Source organism: Nylanderia fulva, unplaced genomic scaffold (assembly GCF_048542155.1).
Source record: "Nylanderia fulva isolate GAGA-0341 unplaced genomic scaffold, ASM4854215v1 Scaffold41, whole genome shotgun sequence".
Taxonomy (NCBI): Eukaryota; Metazoa; Arthropoda; class Insecta; order Hymenoptera; family Formicidae; genus Nylanderia; species Nylanderia fulva.
In genome coordinates, this window is record NW_028190488.1 from 121414 (window position 1) to 138584 (window position 17171).

A 17171-nucleotide genomic window follows, 5' to 3' on the forward strand; every position below is an offset into this window, starting at 1 on the left:
ATTTAGCCGTGAATTTGCTGCGTTCGCGATCGTGGGTGAGCCGGACGAAGTGAATAATGGCGAACATATGCGCGTTGGCCAGCGAGAAAGTGGATATCTCCATATATATCACTCGCTAAATGGATTACTTAATGATAATGAGACAGGCATGACAAAAGAGAAAGAATGAAAAAAAATCACTTACCTGCATATTTCCGCTGCAAGCTCAAGATGATTTTACTTTAACGTTAACAAGGGAGCTGACAAGGAATATACATTTTACGGTGCTGTATTTCGTTGTAGAAACGATCTGTCTTTATTTCCACTAACGACTTCATTTGAATATGCACAAAACCTGCAAATATTACATCATTATCACGCGCACGCGATTTGAAGGAAGGCAAGGGAGAAAAGGGACACCGAAGACGTCGAATTAGACAAGATTACACCCGTTAAGATTCTCTGAGAATCTTCAGCAAGCGAGTCCTGGTTTCCTCGCGTTCTCCCGCGGGTATTTCCCATTAGGCGCCCATCGTTCCCTCGATTTTTACGCCCTTTCTTCATCATCCTCGCTCGTACGATGCAGCGACCGACTGGCAGCTCCAAGCGCTTCGTCATGCGAGAGAAAGAGAAAGAGTGAAAAAATAGACGAGGGAGCAAAAGAGAGAGGTACAGGAGTATCTGCTGGTTTCCTCGAAGCGTTTCGAACGCAATATCTGCTATGTACTGACGAGGTTTGTAATCACGCGTTTAACAGCCAATCGCGCAACGTCACGCAACCGGGCGTAAGAGAGCGCGCGAAACTTCGGGGTCATCGTACATCGAAAAGGAAGCCAAACGCCGTGAAGCGTGACGAGCTAATGAATTAATCGTCACAAAATATCACCCCAGTCGAGCGAACGTGCGCGGCTCGGCTCGACAACCCTAAACCATTACCGTCCACTACCTCGTTTCCGAGCCGCAACCATCCCGATGATGACCTAGACCTTCGAAGGACGTCGGTAATTTCCTCTTCCTAAAAGCCACCGACCGGCTCGTTTACATTCTACGTCGACTTCTTCGTGCCGCGTCGGTTGCATGTTCCGCGATACACACTGCTTCGAACGTGTTCGGGAAGTTTAGATCCGACGTTCAATGATCCGCTTCACGTTCCCCTCGTACGTGATCACGTAAACATAAAACGTCATCGCTGGCTCTAAAAAATTCCACTCCTCGCGTCGTGTTCTTACATTGTCTTACAAAACACCGAGCTCGGGATCATGTAAGACCGCAAGAAGTCATCGTCGATGACAAATTAAATTCGCGACGCAAACTGTGGTTTTAAGGTCTCTAAATGTTAATAGAAATTTTTAATAGAAGAGAAAGCAATTTTACCCTACAGAATTTTAAATAATAATTAAGAACTTGAATTTGATTTAATCTCAAAGTTCCATTAGATTTATTAGTGATGAAACAAATACACGTTTGTTAGAATCACATCATCGACAACAATTTTCAACGATGAACGGATTATTTTTTTTAGTGCATTTTTCCGATATCAATGTCACCCAGCGGCCGTGGCCGAGGTAATCGCGGAACCCGCTACTATTAACATGCCTCTCGCGACAGATTCTTTAATGACGGAAGCCACGAAGAAGCGTTGCTGCGTGCAGGTCCGGCTGGCGTGCCCCACTACATCCGCTGCAGCAGCGTGTACCGGGGCCCGTAATTACGGGATCATTTTCCTCGGTCAACAGCCTTGTAAATCATTCCACGCGGTATCCCATGACGCTCGCGTTCGTATCGGCGACTCCTCGACACTCGGATCCTCCCGCGACGAAAGAAACTGCTAGCGGAGTAATTTCCTTGACGACGAGCCGAGCCGTTAATCTCAATCCTCATCTTTCGCGGACGCGATCGATATCTATCGCTTCCGTCTCTCGGTGTTTTCTCTCTAACGCGGAAAACGCGCCGTACCTGTCCGTTTTGCTTCGCCCTTTAATAGTAGAACGTCGAGAATCGATGAGAACACTTTGGAGAATAATTTTTAATCTTGTGTATAAAAATAAAATTATTTTTCAATCTATAAAACACTTGGTTTTTATATTCTTCGTCATTAAAAAAAAACATTTGTAAAAATTTACTGACTCGACCATTCTAACATTACAGATTCTTTCAAACATCTTCTTTACAAGACAAACGTTCACCAATATCATTCGCGGTTACAGATGTTCGTCGACATTCGCAGCTGCGACCAAGAATTTCCGTGACCTCTCTACTCTTTACACATCACGTCATTTGTTCCGGTTAACCATGAAGTCAATTACCGCGAGTCGTAAACGGATGTTGATTCTATCCCCAGAAGACCCACAGAAGAAGACGCGCACTCTCAACACACAGTATTATAAATGCCCTCTTCATCGTCGCCGGTGCTCGCCGACAGGTCGGACACCTCGGAATGAGACAACGCAAGCTTCACGTAACCCCCTCGATCTCGTTCCCTGGTGCCATTTTTTCCCGCGAGAGGTAATTTTTCCTCCTCGTACGACGAGTCTCGCAACGGACTGCTCCCGAGTTCACAGATTTCGGCGTATATCTCTTCCGGTTTTGGCGGCGGTGTGGGAGGCAGTGGCGTCAAGCTGTCTCTGACTTTGGAATATGGTGGATCCATATCCGTGCTGCTGCTCAGTACCTCGAGAACGCTGGTCGAGACCGAACGTTGTACCTGCTGCCTGGACGACGCCTGCGCTGCCTGCATCAGATTCGTTTCCGACTCGAGACTGGCATACCTCTCGGGCGATCGCATACCGATCTCCGGTCGTATGGCGAATGTGAAGGACGCCGACTTCTTCGCCGGGTTCCTGCTTCTACCACCCTGCGCTATCCTCGAGATCCTGTCGAGGAAGCTATTGTTGTTGCCGACATTGCGGCTGTTGCTCCGATCGCGGATCGTCGTCTTCTTGATGTGCTCCAGACCCTCCTTCAGACTTTGCAGTATCGGCTTCGCCTCAGGCTTCGCTTTAATCTCCTTCAAGTGCAGCTCCTTCAACTGACTGTTGTTGGACGCCGGTTTCGGCGGAGCGACTCGCGGCTCGGTAGCCCGCTGGTCTAAGGCTCTTCTATAAAGCGGTATCAAAGGTGACCTCATCTAGTGTGTCATCTTATTTCTTATATAATACATGTAAGCTATTATTTGGCAGTACGACTAATAAAAACATTTCTTGATCGTGTTAAGAATCGAATGAACAATCTTCATTAATCATATAAACTTTAACAAATATTTAAAAAAGAAACTTTTCTCTTCACTGCACTATTATTTTCTTAAGCTAATTTTGAATTAATTACATTTTATATAATATTGATTTTAATAATTCTAACTTTTAAACTCTGTATTAATACAGAGTATTTTAAATAATTAATATTTGATGCAATGCAAATAATATTCCTCCATACAATTCTTACCTGCAAGCCGAGAGTAATCGCTGCATTTTCGGCGATGCAAGCAGTCTCGCCTCGGAAGGGCATCCCAATCGTGCCCTTTTCACTCTCGGCGCAGTTGGACCAGTAGCGACGAGTTCCAGGAGCTCCGGCACCGTGGAATTAGGTAAAGGTCTTTCAGGCATCAACGGCACCGCGCAGCCGAGAACTATGGGCCCTCTATTTGCGTTCTCCAACTGCATCAGACCACTGTAATCTCGGGGCAGCGGTATAGGCAGAGGTCCAGCAACCAGACGTACCTGAAGATCATTACGCGAGTTCTTTATCAAGGAAATTATAGTTTTCCTTAATAAAACGTAAATATGACAATAAAAAAATATAATTTTTAGAAAGAAGATAGATACATAAAAAATATGATACCTACCCATGTTTCATTTTTTATTAATTCATATTAATTTATGAAGTAGGAGGTTTCTTATTTCCATTATCATCATACAATAATGACTTCCCATCAGTGTTATAAGAAAGAAACGGGCGACGAGAAGTAGGTAAGAGTGATTGCGTTATACGACATTAATTTTAAGACGCGATAAAGTTTACCCTCAGGGGAAGATCCCTCCTGGCGAGTTGGTGAACTCTGTAGAGTACCGCGTCGCTGCCGGTGTCGAGGCTGCCGCTTTGACAGATCGCGTAGAACTCGCCTCTAGCCGAAAGCGGCGCGAACAGCTCGTGCCCATGAGAGTCCAAGCATTGAGCGTACTGATCCCTCTCTGAGGATCTCGAAGATTTGCCTTCCGGGATTACTCCAGACACGCCACCGGCGACCGGAGCCCGACGTGTGTCCTGAAAGACGGCGGTCAACCGCAGGACTTCGCCAGGGCGTACCGTCGTCTTCGTGTAATGGGCTCGCAAATTTCCATTCTCTGCGCAATAGAAATCGATCGAAAATTAATGTAAACGCACTTCCACAAAACAGTGAAATTCAATTGAGATTTATTATCGAACGGAGAACCATTTTATATTTTAATATTTTCTTATATTTTTAAACACTTTTTTTTTAAGTTTTAAACATTGATATCAACAATTAATTTCTTCATAATTTTAGGATTGAATATATCGTTACGTTACGTCACGTGTTTTTAAAAATATTTTTTGTTATCCAACGGAGAACCATTTTATTAATATTGAGATTTAATTGATTCGTCTATCTTCTTTTAGAAGACTGTGGAAAAATACAAAGAATTAAGTTTAAGCTGATTTCAGTAATATTTATGTGCGTATATGTTACGAAAATAATTTATAGAGATATTTAATGGAGTGCGTCTAATACATCATCAAGTTAAATACAATGGAAATTATGTCGCTATCTTATGATAGTATTTAATTAATGCTGACATAAAATATTTTGCCATTATGAAAAGCGATGTGCGCGAGTTAATAATGCGGGTATAGCTGTTAATTAGCTCATTAGCATTATTTCACCCATGTATTCGCATAGGCAATACTAGTACATAATGTCATGCAATGCACTAGATGTTATGAGAATGCTGAGAACTAGCTCGTATATAGAATATGTTTCAATTATATGCTAATATGTCAAAATCAAGTGAGAGAAATAGATAGAAATTTATATGATAATGAGAAGGTAAAGTACTATAGTTAATATGATGAGCTATCTAACATGATTTTTTCGTAATGTTTTCGTAAATTTCAAAACTTCGATCCAAGATATGTGTGTATATATATATAGACATAAATCTCCTTTACCGAACATTATTCAACATATTCTCGTCAGAAAAAAATCTTCACTCGTTTCTGATATAATTATATATGTAGCTTAATCGGCCGTTTGATATGTCATTCATACCAACGGTTTTCTATATCAAATCAGCGACGCATGCCTTGATCATGTACCGTTACTGTGTCCTAAGATAGCGAAAGGCGGGATGGCGAGCAATTAACGTCAATAAACGCGTTGGCTAACGTATACTGACGTGACACGTCCAGGGAGGCGTCGTGAAAGGAACCAGGAGGAGTCGAGAGGGATGAAGGAATCCCCCGTTTTCCGACGCGGATCATAATCGTTACGGTGCATATAACGATATAATGCTCGCGCCGCGAGCTGTGCTTATACGCATTTGCAGCCGTTTATGCACGCGCGTCGCAAAGGACGGCTTTCACTGAGCCGCATACCTATTACGTTACGCGGCTGTCGCTCTTAAAGCTCGCCTTACGTTTAAATGCACGAATATGGCAACCGACAATACGCCACGAGAACCGCACATTACGTCCGCATTGACATTCGTGTCACGGCCAGTCGCTGCACTCTGAAGAAAATAATCCGAGGCAGGATACGTAAGTACGCGTCCCTATGCATAGAATTATGTAGGGCATTAAACCCCTAAGTGCTTTACCCATAAAAAGAAAATTAAAATTAAATACATAATCATAACAATTTATTCACATAATTACTAAATTTAGATCATCCTTATCCTGTTATTAAGAAAGAAATACGTGCTAGATCTCTCAAAATTCATTTGTTTACATGCATATACACATCGTTATTTTTTACATTTCTTTAAGTATCACTTTCCCGAAGAATATGGGTTTCTCATTTTAAAAAATAATCTAGACTGTAAACATAAATGCGTACTAATATACGCGAATCGCGGTTTGTAGCTCGTAACGGGCCGCATTTTCACAGGCAGATCGCAGCGGGTGATACTCACAATCGTGACAATTGGCCCATGGAAAATGCGGATTTGGGTTGACTGGAATAATAAAGTTGACGGGTGGCAGATGTGACGCGAGATATATGTAAATAATCTTTAGTTAACACTCGTTAGAAAAAAAGCGTGCGCGAAAAAGAGAATTATTTAAAATATTGCTAAAGTAGTTTTAAACTATCAAAAAGAAAAGAAATAGATCACGTCCTCGAGATTTAATTAACGACTTGTGTATCATCGATAAATATTATAATTTAATATATAAACTATAATAACTTCATAGTATGTAAAGAATTTTAAAATTATATACAAATTAGTCTAATTAAAAGACTCAGTTTATAAATACATATGAGAATTTAGAAGTTGATAATTAAAGTAATTTACCCATTTTAGAGTGCGTCAACGTGTAAGCTCGCAATGGTTTCGCGAGTAAGAACGCCGGCACACCAGCGCGCACCAACGCACCGACTCTTCTGTACACTCTGGCATTTCCGGTACCGCTATTATTGGAAACCACTGAGAACCAGCCTGCAACATAAATAAAATTACACGTGAAATGCAATAAAACATTTATTAAAGACAGATCTGTCAAAATAATAAAAATAAAAATAGATAATAAAAATACATAAATATTAATAAAATATTTCTCATATCTTTTCATACGTCACTTCTATAAATACGGTATTCTTTACATTTACAAAAGATTGAGAATTTCTCTGTATAGAAAAGAGACGCGCTATTGTCGTGAAACACTCGACATTTCATTGACGAGAGATTTACGGGATTTCGCTTTCTCGTGACAAGAAGACACGAGGTAACGAGACCACGTGTGCAACGTCATTTCGCACCTAGTTTCGTCTAGTCCGTTCGTTAGCGCTCCGTGGCTTCATTCTCCACGCGGAACGTGACAAACGTTACCGTTGTTGCACACGCGCTACGTCGTGGAAACTCGTTCCACTTTGAGGTGCGCGCTTTCGCATATAGCGGGGCGAAAAACCGGCCGCTGTGTCGCGCCGACTGGTTTCATAAACCTACCTACGTTCCAGCCATTAAAATCACCGTGGCCAACAACTAATAATCCTTTGCGAAATCACAATGTCAATTTGACCCACTTTGTTAATACGGCGCGCTCCGCGTCTCGAAACGAACATAGACATTTATAGCCCGGCCTAACGAGATCTTAAGATCCAGTTTCATAAAGGCAATTTAAGTTGCCGTACAACGCGATAGATAAATAACTGATCGAGTTATGCCTCAACATCACGCCTAACTACAATTTTCATTAAACCCGCAACCGTTACGTGCCGCTAAGGCTATCATCGCAATTCCTTCTTACGTTAATCCTCGATAGCGCGCGATTTAGATCTTGTTAAACATATTTATTCGATTTACTACACGGCATCTTGCATAAGTCAATAAATTTCATATACGCTTTTCTAAACATTTTTCCGGCGAAAAACTTATCATTTATAATTCACCGATCAATTTCATGTATTGAAAAGTAATTTTATGCAATCGTTATATTATTTAATCATATTGCGAAATCAATCGGTAGAATCATTTAGGATCAAATTTGCGGGAATCTTCAACGACAATCCGTGTCACGCGAACTTCGATTACATCGGTAATTCGTCGATTTGCAGCACGACGCAGGTGCAATCGCGCGGAAATTTATAACCGAATATAAACGTGCGCTCGCTCTCCCGTGTGCGGCACGGTATTTACAATACGAGCATATAAATCCTCGTGTCGTTTCGCAAAGCGATTTATACACACATCGCATTTTCACCATTTTGAATTGATTTACAATGAACCTGTTGTGTTGCGCGAATCGTTACGTCCTTTCCGCGAATGGATAGCACGAATGTTTTATCGGCGCATCCAGACGTTTACAGCCAACTTCGAATTTATCCTTAATCGGCCTTCACGGTGCGGCGATAGCCGGATTAAATTGTAATGTCCCTTCGCGAAGGACAGAGAGAAATGTGCGACGCGAGTTAACGGCACGCGATAAATTCACTCGGAGATACGCCTAATTAGGTTCTTCCCATTTTTATTCCGCATCTTCTGCACACTACCAGGACAAATTTGGCATTAGGGGGCATTAAAAGCGATTATGATCGCGCATATGTAAAGCTTTTATGCATATCCACTTATCGCCGTCAAAATATGGGATGAGCAAATAGATCTGTCATATATCTTCCATTTATAATAATTATTTTCAAGTAGACACAAAATAGGATGTGGAATATTATAAATGAAAGTGCACAAGACAAGTTGCAATTAATTGAGCGTAACCAGTTCTGAATGAAGAGAAAGTATCTCAAGTTATAACGAGATCGTCCAATAGCTTGTTAGCGCAGAGATATTTCTATTACGAGCCTATTATAGTGTGAATTATTATAAAATGATTTTCCCGACCAACTATCGCTGTCAGCTTTACGTAACCATCACGATGCGTGCACTTGTCATTAACCGCAATTTATGTGCACCTATGCGTTCTCGCGTTTTTTGTTGCGCGCACGAAGCTGCGTAATAAAGATTAAGAAAACGCATGAAGGAACGCGGAGTCTTTCATCGACTTCCGTAAGGCTTGCGAGATATAAATTAATCGAAGAACTTTCTCGTAGCACGTATCGCCTACGCCAACGAGGAAATCGATTCTTGATTGTATCCATTATGACTTCTATCGTGCCGGTTCATTCATCAGTAAGTTCGTGCTCGCCTTGGCTGAGATCGATCTCGCCCTCGATTTCGCTTGTTACACATCCAGGCTTCCCTTGAATTGCCTACCATACTTGGTGTCAGGTTCAGAATAGTAATTCCGGTAGTGATTCACATTTGGCTTAATCGATTTCTAACTAAAACTCTAATATTCTCTTTCTCCCTTTAAATGAATCACATTTTTCTTCTTCTGCCTTTCTATTTATTTTTTCTTTTATTCTATATTCCAATTGTTTCAATCGTAGAAATGTAAGTATTTCTCATATTATTGAATCTCTCACATTTATGAAAAAATAATTAATATATTTGATATGTAGATATACTTTTACTGTATATAAAAAATACACCCTACAGAAAAAGAGGCGGAAATCTGTGACGTGGAAATCTGTCAGAGATAAGAAGACACGAAAAACTATCGTCCGTGGTTACACAGTTATTTACGAGATACCGTACGAATGGCCAGCCTCGGAAACTTCATGGTTCGGTACGAACCCGTTACTCAAACACATCGCGGTATCATACATATCCGGCTGTTGAATCGACGATCAAGGTTTACCTGGATGTAATCTTGATAAAAGTTTAATCTTCTTTGCGGTGTTATATCCCTAAAAGATATAACTATTAAGGTATAACTATTCATATTACATCCGCTTGACGATGGGCACTGACCGCGTAAAAACGCATACACTGCGAGATACACGCGGAACCGAAATTGCCCATCAACAGCGGTCTGAAATAATTTTTTGCTTTGACGGATCAATATCAAAAATTTTTATTTTAACGGTATAATATTGTGTTAGTTTAACGCAGCAACCAATCATCGTCCTAGAAAAAAACGAGAATGTATGTAGGAAGAAACCGATCACACGCTTATATGCAGTATAAATGCCAATAAAAACGTTAAACAACCTCGGCTATAAATGAGACATTGACATTGATTATATTTGGCAGGATTAAATAATTACAAATGCAAAATGTAAATGTCTCACAAACTTATTAAATATTTATGATTTTTTTGTCGATTCAAAACTTAACTTGTAAAAAAGCGACGATATTATTCATCATTTGATCAATCTTTTCATCAGCACATGACACCGCAATCATCTAATTTAAATATTATGTAAGTGCGCAGTCACACGCCTATATTACGTCTTCGAAAAGCAAAAGGCGGAACGCTCAATAGTCATTAAAACGGTTACGGGTCCATTGCCAAATACGCGTCGAACCAGATTATTCAGATCGCCCTCATTATATCGGAGGTCAGGGCGAAGTCGAAGTAAGAGTGAATTCCATCGACGACTTTCACGTTGCATAATCGTTGCCCTCCGGTCTCGCATGCGTACACACGTGTAAGTACATTCTCGCGTATATAATGAACGAGCAGCGGATCTATATGGAAATAATTAATAAAACTTATAATTCTTTATTAGAATGTGCACAACTTTCTTTCATTAAAGTGGTGGGAAGAGAAAGATGATGGAATATTTTTATAAACTCTACTAATTTATCACACACATATACATATATAAAAATAGAGGTTTAACTTTTTCAAATTGAATATTAAATAGTTGGTGGGATGACATATATTTCTTCTAATATAATCCACTTAAATGTGATTGAACTAGACAGCCAGAAATATATCAGTCGACTAAAATGTCAGCGTCTGATCCTGCGAACGATCATTAATTCTCAAACAAGAGACGGATTCCTACAACGGTTCTACACGATCGGCATCGTGACGGGCGAGCTCGTAAAAATCGACGTGGAATATTGTCACGCAATTAACATTTTCGCTCGCCTCGATCGTTTCCCGGCGTTACGTCACGGTTGTTAAGTTCTACCTTCACAAGCGGTAGGTAATAATCACTCCGCGTATGCTCCTTGATTTACAACGCTCGACGAACAATTCGTTTAGACCCGCCGGGATTCTTGAGTTATTTAGCTACCGCGCTACTCGGTGCATGAAATTATCCGTCTACGACTGAAGATTCTTGTTTACGCTGCCGTATTCGATCTGCCGATGTTAAGCCAGCCACTATGTTGGTAAACTGGAGCAGATCTTTGATTAAGTAATGATAGACTACCGTCGCTGCGACCGTTATTCGTTCTTTATCTCGACAATTCTGTCTGTGTTTAAGATTGTAGTCCTGTTGCCAAGCATCACGAGAGCGAATTTTATTTTGCAATATGCAAAGCAGCAATCTTACGTGATTTAAATTTTTATATTCTTTTTTTTTTAATTAAATTCAAATGATTTACAATAATTACTGATTTTGTGTAATGCGTTGAAAATTTAGATTTTATTTTGCAGTTATTTAATTTTTTAAAATACACTCACTCCAAAAAAGCGATATACTTAAAATTTGGAAAAGTCACCAAATTTCAAATGACGATAGTTTCGTAAATAATAAAGATAGAAAGGTTTTTAAAAAATGAAAATAAAACTTGAAATCTCTACTTTAAGAATCTATTTATTTCAATGTTGCAAGATAAATTTATTAAAAATGATAGATGATGAAACGAGAACATGCAAAATTAAAAAATAATGATCCGAGTTTGCAAAGCACATGGCGTGAGTTAAATGTCGTAACTTAAAGGGATAAAAAGTATATGATAGTATAGAGTCTCCCCTTTAAAATGCTTTTTTATTCATCTTTATACGATTCTTTTTCGCAGAGTTATTCGCATTTAAAGTAAAAAGCTGCCTTTCTATTCAAATGCGAATATCTCGGCGAAAAATCATCGTATCGAGATGAATAAAAAAGCATTTTAAAGGGGAGACTCTGTACTATCATATGCTTTTCATTCCATTGAGTTACGACATTTAACTTACGCCATATGCTTGGGAAACTCGGACCATTATTTTACAATTTTGCATGCTTTCGTTTCGTTATTCGCCACCTTTAATAAATTTATCTCGCAACATTGAAATAAATAGATTCTTAAAATAGAAATTCCAAGCTTTATTTTTATTTTTTAGAAACCTTTCTATCTTTATTATTTACGAAACTGTCGTCATTTGAAATTTGATGATTTTTTTTCAAATTTTAACTGTACCGCTTTTTTGGAGTGAGTGTATATCGTTGAACGAATAAATCCTATTGTATTCTTTGACTATGCTTGGATTGATTTTCCGCCGCGCGTACGTGAGACTCTTGCGGAATTGGCCGGCATGGAACTTCGCTCTCGACGGCGGGCACGCGGACGGGCCCTCGATCTATATTCCACCACAACTGACACCTTCAATTTGCCGCGTTCCTGGCCGCGAGTGACGTGCAAAACGAGGGACGGAAGGGAGAAACGTGGGGCGGGCCCCCTGCGTTTTTTCACCGCAGATCGCTCGCTCGCGCGGCCGATCTTCCACGGACATGATGAGGTATAAATGGTACGTGTCAACGTGCCAACACGAAGAGACGCGGCCGATCCCTGACCACTGTTCAACGTACAATTGCGTAAGGCAGGCCGCATTTTCTTGCTCGTGCGTCCGGCCGTGCGTGAAGAGATTCATGCCCTTATGCCATCGCCAATTTCGCATGCAAATGTCCGGTCGTCCGCCCGCGTAGCACGAGGATCACAATAAATAACGATCAACGGGCAAATTACCGCTCTCTGCGCGACTTTTTTGCGCCGATATATGAACAGTCCCCCTTTCGCGTCCTCACTCCCGCTTCCTTCCTTAAAGCTCTCTGATCTGCATCATTGACTTTTTCCTCGGCGAGCTTTATATGCATGTATGTATATGACTCGTTGTACATGCATATCCCTATATTATGATATTTTCCATAAAAGAAAGAGAGGAAGAGTTATGTATGTACGCTACATTATTTCACTAAAATATAGATGTAGTCGAGATATATGTATATTATACCAATAGATCAATTACCTTTAAATAGTTACAAAGTTTTAATTTACAAGGAAAGTTGAACGTTATGTCGAGACTAAATTTTATGTAATTATCACGTAATATGAGAAACACTTAATGAATAATTTATATAAAAATATTTATTTTATTAATAACAATCCAACTTCCTTTCCTTCTTGCTCTGAGGACTGCATAATACAAGATTGTTCTCACGTTGCAATGTACAAGTCGTGAATTCTCGCGTGCAATTCTTTATGAAATATCGTCTGTATCTTTGCTTTCACTTTCATTTTCCTTACCAATGGCATTTTGTTTAACTGATGATGAAGTGACATAAGAAAGTGAGTAGTCCTTGTTCTGATATACGTCTTGAGAATCTACGTTATTTGTTTGCTTCGTCGCGGACGTCTTGTCTTGATTTGCATCGCGTCCGAATGAAGGATGTTGACAATTTAGCTGTTGACAATTTATCGGTAAATATTCTTGCGATCATCGGAATCGAGCAAATAAGTGTCCAATTGACGAGAAAAATTTCGTGAATCGACTTCTTCGTGATGGACGTAGTCACATGATCGAAAGTGTTGATGATCGATAATCGGTTTGGTTTTCTCTCTTTTTATATCTTTCACAACAATTTTTTTTTCATGCAAATTTTTAAGTGTCGCGAATCGACGATAAACGGCGTGCTTGATTAGTAGGTAATCACTTTCAATTGCTTTTCAATTACATCTTGTACGACATTTGCACTCCTTGAAACTCATAAATTTCTGTGGAGTCGCCACTTTTTGCTTTTAGCTTTCCCGCAATACACAAATGTCTCCCTTTTTCAACTTCCATTAAAATCTTTCTCCTCTTCTCTTGAGAAACATGCTCGAACAACATAATTCACTTTAGCAAGAGATTTGCAGTAAATTTCATCGACTCTTTCATACTTAATTCTATATAAAATGCAAATCAAGAATATCCATACTTTCGTCTTTACTCGTCTTGTCTTTAAAGCTTTACAAACTTTAAACACTTTTCGTTCTTCGAATGCTGATCCGATGTTGTCCAGAAATTATCAGAATTCTCTTCATATTTTGTACCAACGTATGTCACTTCGTTCGAGAGTAAACATCGAGACGAAATCTGATTGTCGATCTCTGACATACTCGAAAATGTTCTCGGATTGACAGTTACAGAAGTACTATCGTCTCGGCTTTCTTCCCGCGAACACGGTGACAGAATGCACATGAGGCTTTTCTTCTTGATGACCAACAGCATATCCATATACGTGTCCAACTTTGATCTTCGTTTTCTCCTAAGTCGTTTGTCTCTGTCAATCGCAATCGATTTCGTATACGGCCACCCGTCGCGGGCAAAGATTGAACGCGTCTAGAAAACAATTCCGATATTTCTTTATTTGCCAAGTCAATTTCCGGTTACTCTTCGATTGCGTAAAGCAATCGACTTGAAATCAAACATCAGCGAATTTCGTACGACTTCCTGCTTACCGATGTATGTACGTCTTGTAATTATTCTACTTGCAAAATTTCTTACTCTTTATATACATCATATTTATTTAAAATCAGCAAGGATGCTACACACACATTTGATGTATTATCGCGTTCAAAATTATTATATAATAGTTGTTTTAAATTTAAATAACAGATTAAATACATTAAAATTTTTAACGTGTTTACGATAGATATTAAAAATAAACTTTGCCATCACAGAAAATGTGATGACAAAAATAATCAAAAAATTTTTTAAACAAATATTTTATCAGAAAAACTCGTACTTTCGAGTATTTTCATATAGGACAAAGAATATCCTATTATGTGGAGATGGAGCACTGATTAAACCGAATAAGTCCTCCATCGTATTGCAATTATTTTTAATTAATCTTTTTCTTAAATATTAAGAAGATCATGAAATGGACTTTTTTTATTAAATTATATCAAGAGAAATAATATATTATATACTCTTCTTTCGCGATTTTACGTACTTATACGTACATTGCAATACGGTCGAATTGTAGGCGTATCGTGATGCGTGATACAACTGAAGCAACCGCGATTGCATAATAGGGCACGCATATAGCGTAATTATATTCACATGTATACACGCAGCGCAGCTTCCTAGTTAACCTATCAACTTCATGGTAGTCTGTAAGCAAGCGATGACAGTGCAAAAAATGACAGTGCAAAAGAGTGGACAAGGAAAAAAAGGAAAGTTCTGTGTTTCTGAAGAATACATGAATCGACTATCGTTCGTATGCAGATGCATTGTCGATTTATTACACGTCATGATATCATGTTACGACACGATCGAGAATTTTCAATAACAAAGGGAATTTGAAAGATTTCATTTTCATAATCTCTGATTTGTCAAGTATTATATTTTTCTATAAGTTTTATAAGTATATGCCTTTAGCTATACGAAAACAGTTTTACCAAAAGCAAAAATGTCGAAATGCGATCGGAAGCTCACTAAAGTTCGAAAATATGCATTTTCGGGTAAAATAATTGTTGCAAATATTTTCTAATGATTTTTAAAATCATAACTCTTTGGAAGAACATTGTATATGTCTGTGACAGAGATGCTGATTAATTAATTACTTTTTAAATTAATTATAACATTTAATTACAAACAGATGTAATCAAATGTAATTAAAATATTTTGAATTGACGATTAATTTTAGAAAGATTAATTAGAGATCGTTACAATGACGATTAATATAAGCTAGATTAATCGAAGATCGCTTAATTAACGATTAATATGATCGAAGTCACAATTGAAGGTTATTTAATTAACAATTGATATAAACCAAATTAATCAAAGAACGATCGATTAAACGATTAATACAAGCTAATTTAATTAAAAGTTTTTCAATTAAACGATTAATATGAGTTAATTTTAATTAGAAGTACTTTAATAGACGATTGAAAAAAACAGATTCAATCGAAGACAATTCAATTGACAATTGATTTGAGCAGAAACAATTAAAAAGTATATAATTGACGATTAAATATAGCAAATTTAATGCGAATCTCTTTCATTAATGATTAATGACTTAAGAAAATCGATATAATTTCTCTATTTCCATTAATTAACTATGTGTAACGATTAATAAAATTTAAATAAATTTAATCGAAGATGTTTGATGATATTATAACATGACTAAATCTAAATAAATTCAAAATAATTCTTATATATTGTAAGAAGTCCCAGGACATATCGCTATGCTTGTAACATTTCGAACTAGACATCAAAATGGCCACAATGAAATTTTGATTCATTTATGTGCGCGTATATGTAAATATCTACTTAAACGGAACTCTTCCGGGCTTTGTTTATTAACAAATGAATTTTTTTCTGTCAGAAATAATCTAAGTGTATGCAACCCTACTTGTATTTTTTGGCACCAAACACAGGATCAACCGTAATAAATTGTTAAACGAGTATTTAAGCATGTATGAGCGCGTATATGTAAATATCTTGTTAAACGGAACTCTTTCGGGCTTTGTTTATTAACAAATAAAATTTTTTCTATCAGAAATAATCAAAGTGTATGCAACCCTACTTGTATTATATGGCACCAAATACAGAATCAACCGTAATAAATTGTTAAACGAGTATTTAAGCGTGTATGTGCGTGTATATGTATATAACTTGTTAAACGGGACTTTTCCAGGCCTTGCTTATTAAAAAATAACTTTTTTTCTATCATAACTAATATAAAAGTATGCAATCGTACTCGTATTTTTTGGCGCCAAACACAAGGACGACTGTGATAAATATTAATGCGAGTATTTAAGCATCTAAGGAAAAATATCATAGTAACAAGATTTTTGCAGATCTTGTGTCTGATTGTATAATTTTTTTATATCGTAAGAGGTCCCAGGACATATCGCTATGCTTGTAAAATTTAAATAAATTTAGTCATGTTATAATATCATCAAACATCTTCGATTAAATTTGTTTAAATTTTATTAATCGTTACACATAGTTAATTAATGGAATAGTTAATTAATAGAGAAATTATATCGATTTTCTTAAGTCATTAATCATTAATGGAAGAGATTCGCATTAAATTTGCTATATTTAATCGTCAATTATATACTTTTTAACTGTTTTTGCTCAAATCAATTGTCAATTGAATTGTCTTCGATTGAATCTGTTTTTTTCAATCGTCCATTAAAGTACTTCTAATTAAAATTAACTCATATTAATCGTTTAATTGAAAAACTTTCAATTAAATTAGCTTGTATTAACCGTTTAATCAATCGCTCTCCGATTAATTTCGTTTATATCCATTGTCAATTAAATAACCTTCAATTGACTTCGATCATATTAATCGTTAATTAAGCGATCTTCGATTAATCTAGCTTATATCAATTGTCATTGTAACGATCTCTAATTAATCTTTCTAAAATTAATCGTCAATTCAAAATATTATAATTAAATCTGTTCATATTATT

At 37.8% G+C, this 17171-nt stretch overlaps 1 protein-coding gene across 5 annotated transcripts in view; it reads right to left on the minus strand.

Moving 5' to 3' along the window:
• Positions 1 to 1388: 1388 nt before the first annotated feature.
• LOC114932124 (uncharacterized) overlaps positions 1389 to 17171 on the minus strand; it is a 50079-nt gene continuing 34296 nt past the window's right edge. For all 5 annotated transcript variants that reach the window (XM_085486242.1, XM_085486241.1, XM_029304300.2 and 2 more), the window contains exons 3-6: positions 6507 to 6650; positions 3997 to 4319; positions 3421 to 3695; positions 1389 to 3077 (exon numbers count right to left, since the gene is read on the minus strand). In XM_085486242.1, the coding sequence (XP_085342368.1) occupies positions 2348 to 3077; positions 3421 to 3695; positions 3997 to 4319; positions 6507 to 6650 (1472 nt within the window). In that variant the 3' untranslated portion in view covers positions 1389 to 2347. The remainder of the gene's footprint in view (positions 3078 to 3420; positions 3696 to 3996; positions 4320 to 6506; positions 6651 to 17171) is intronic.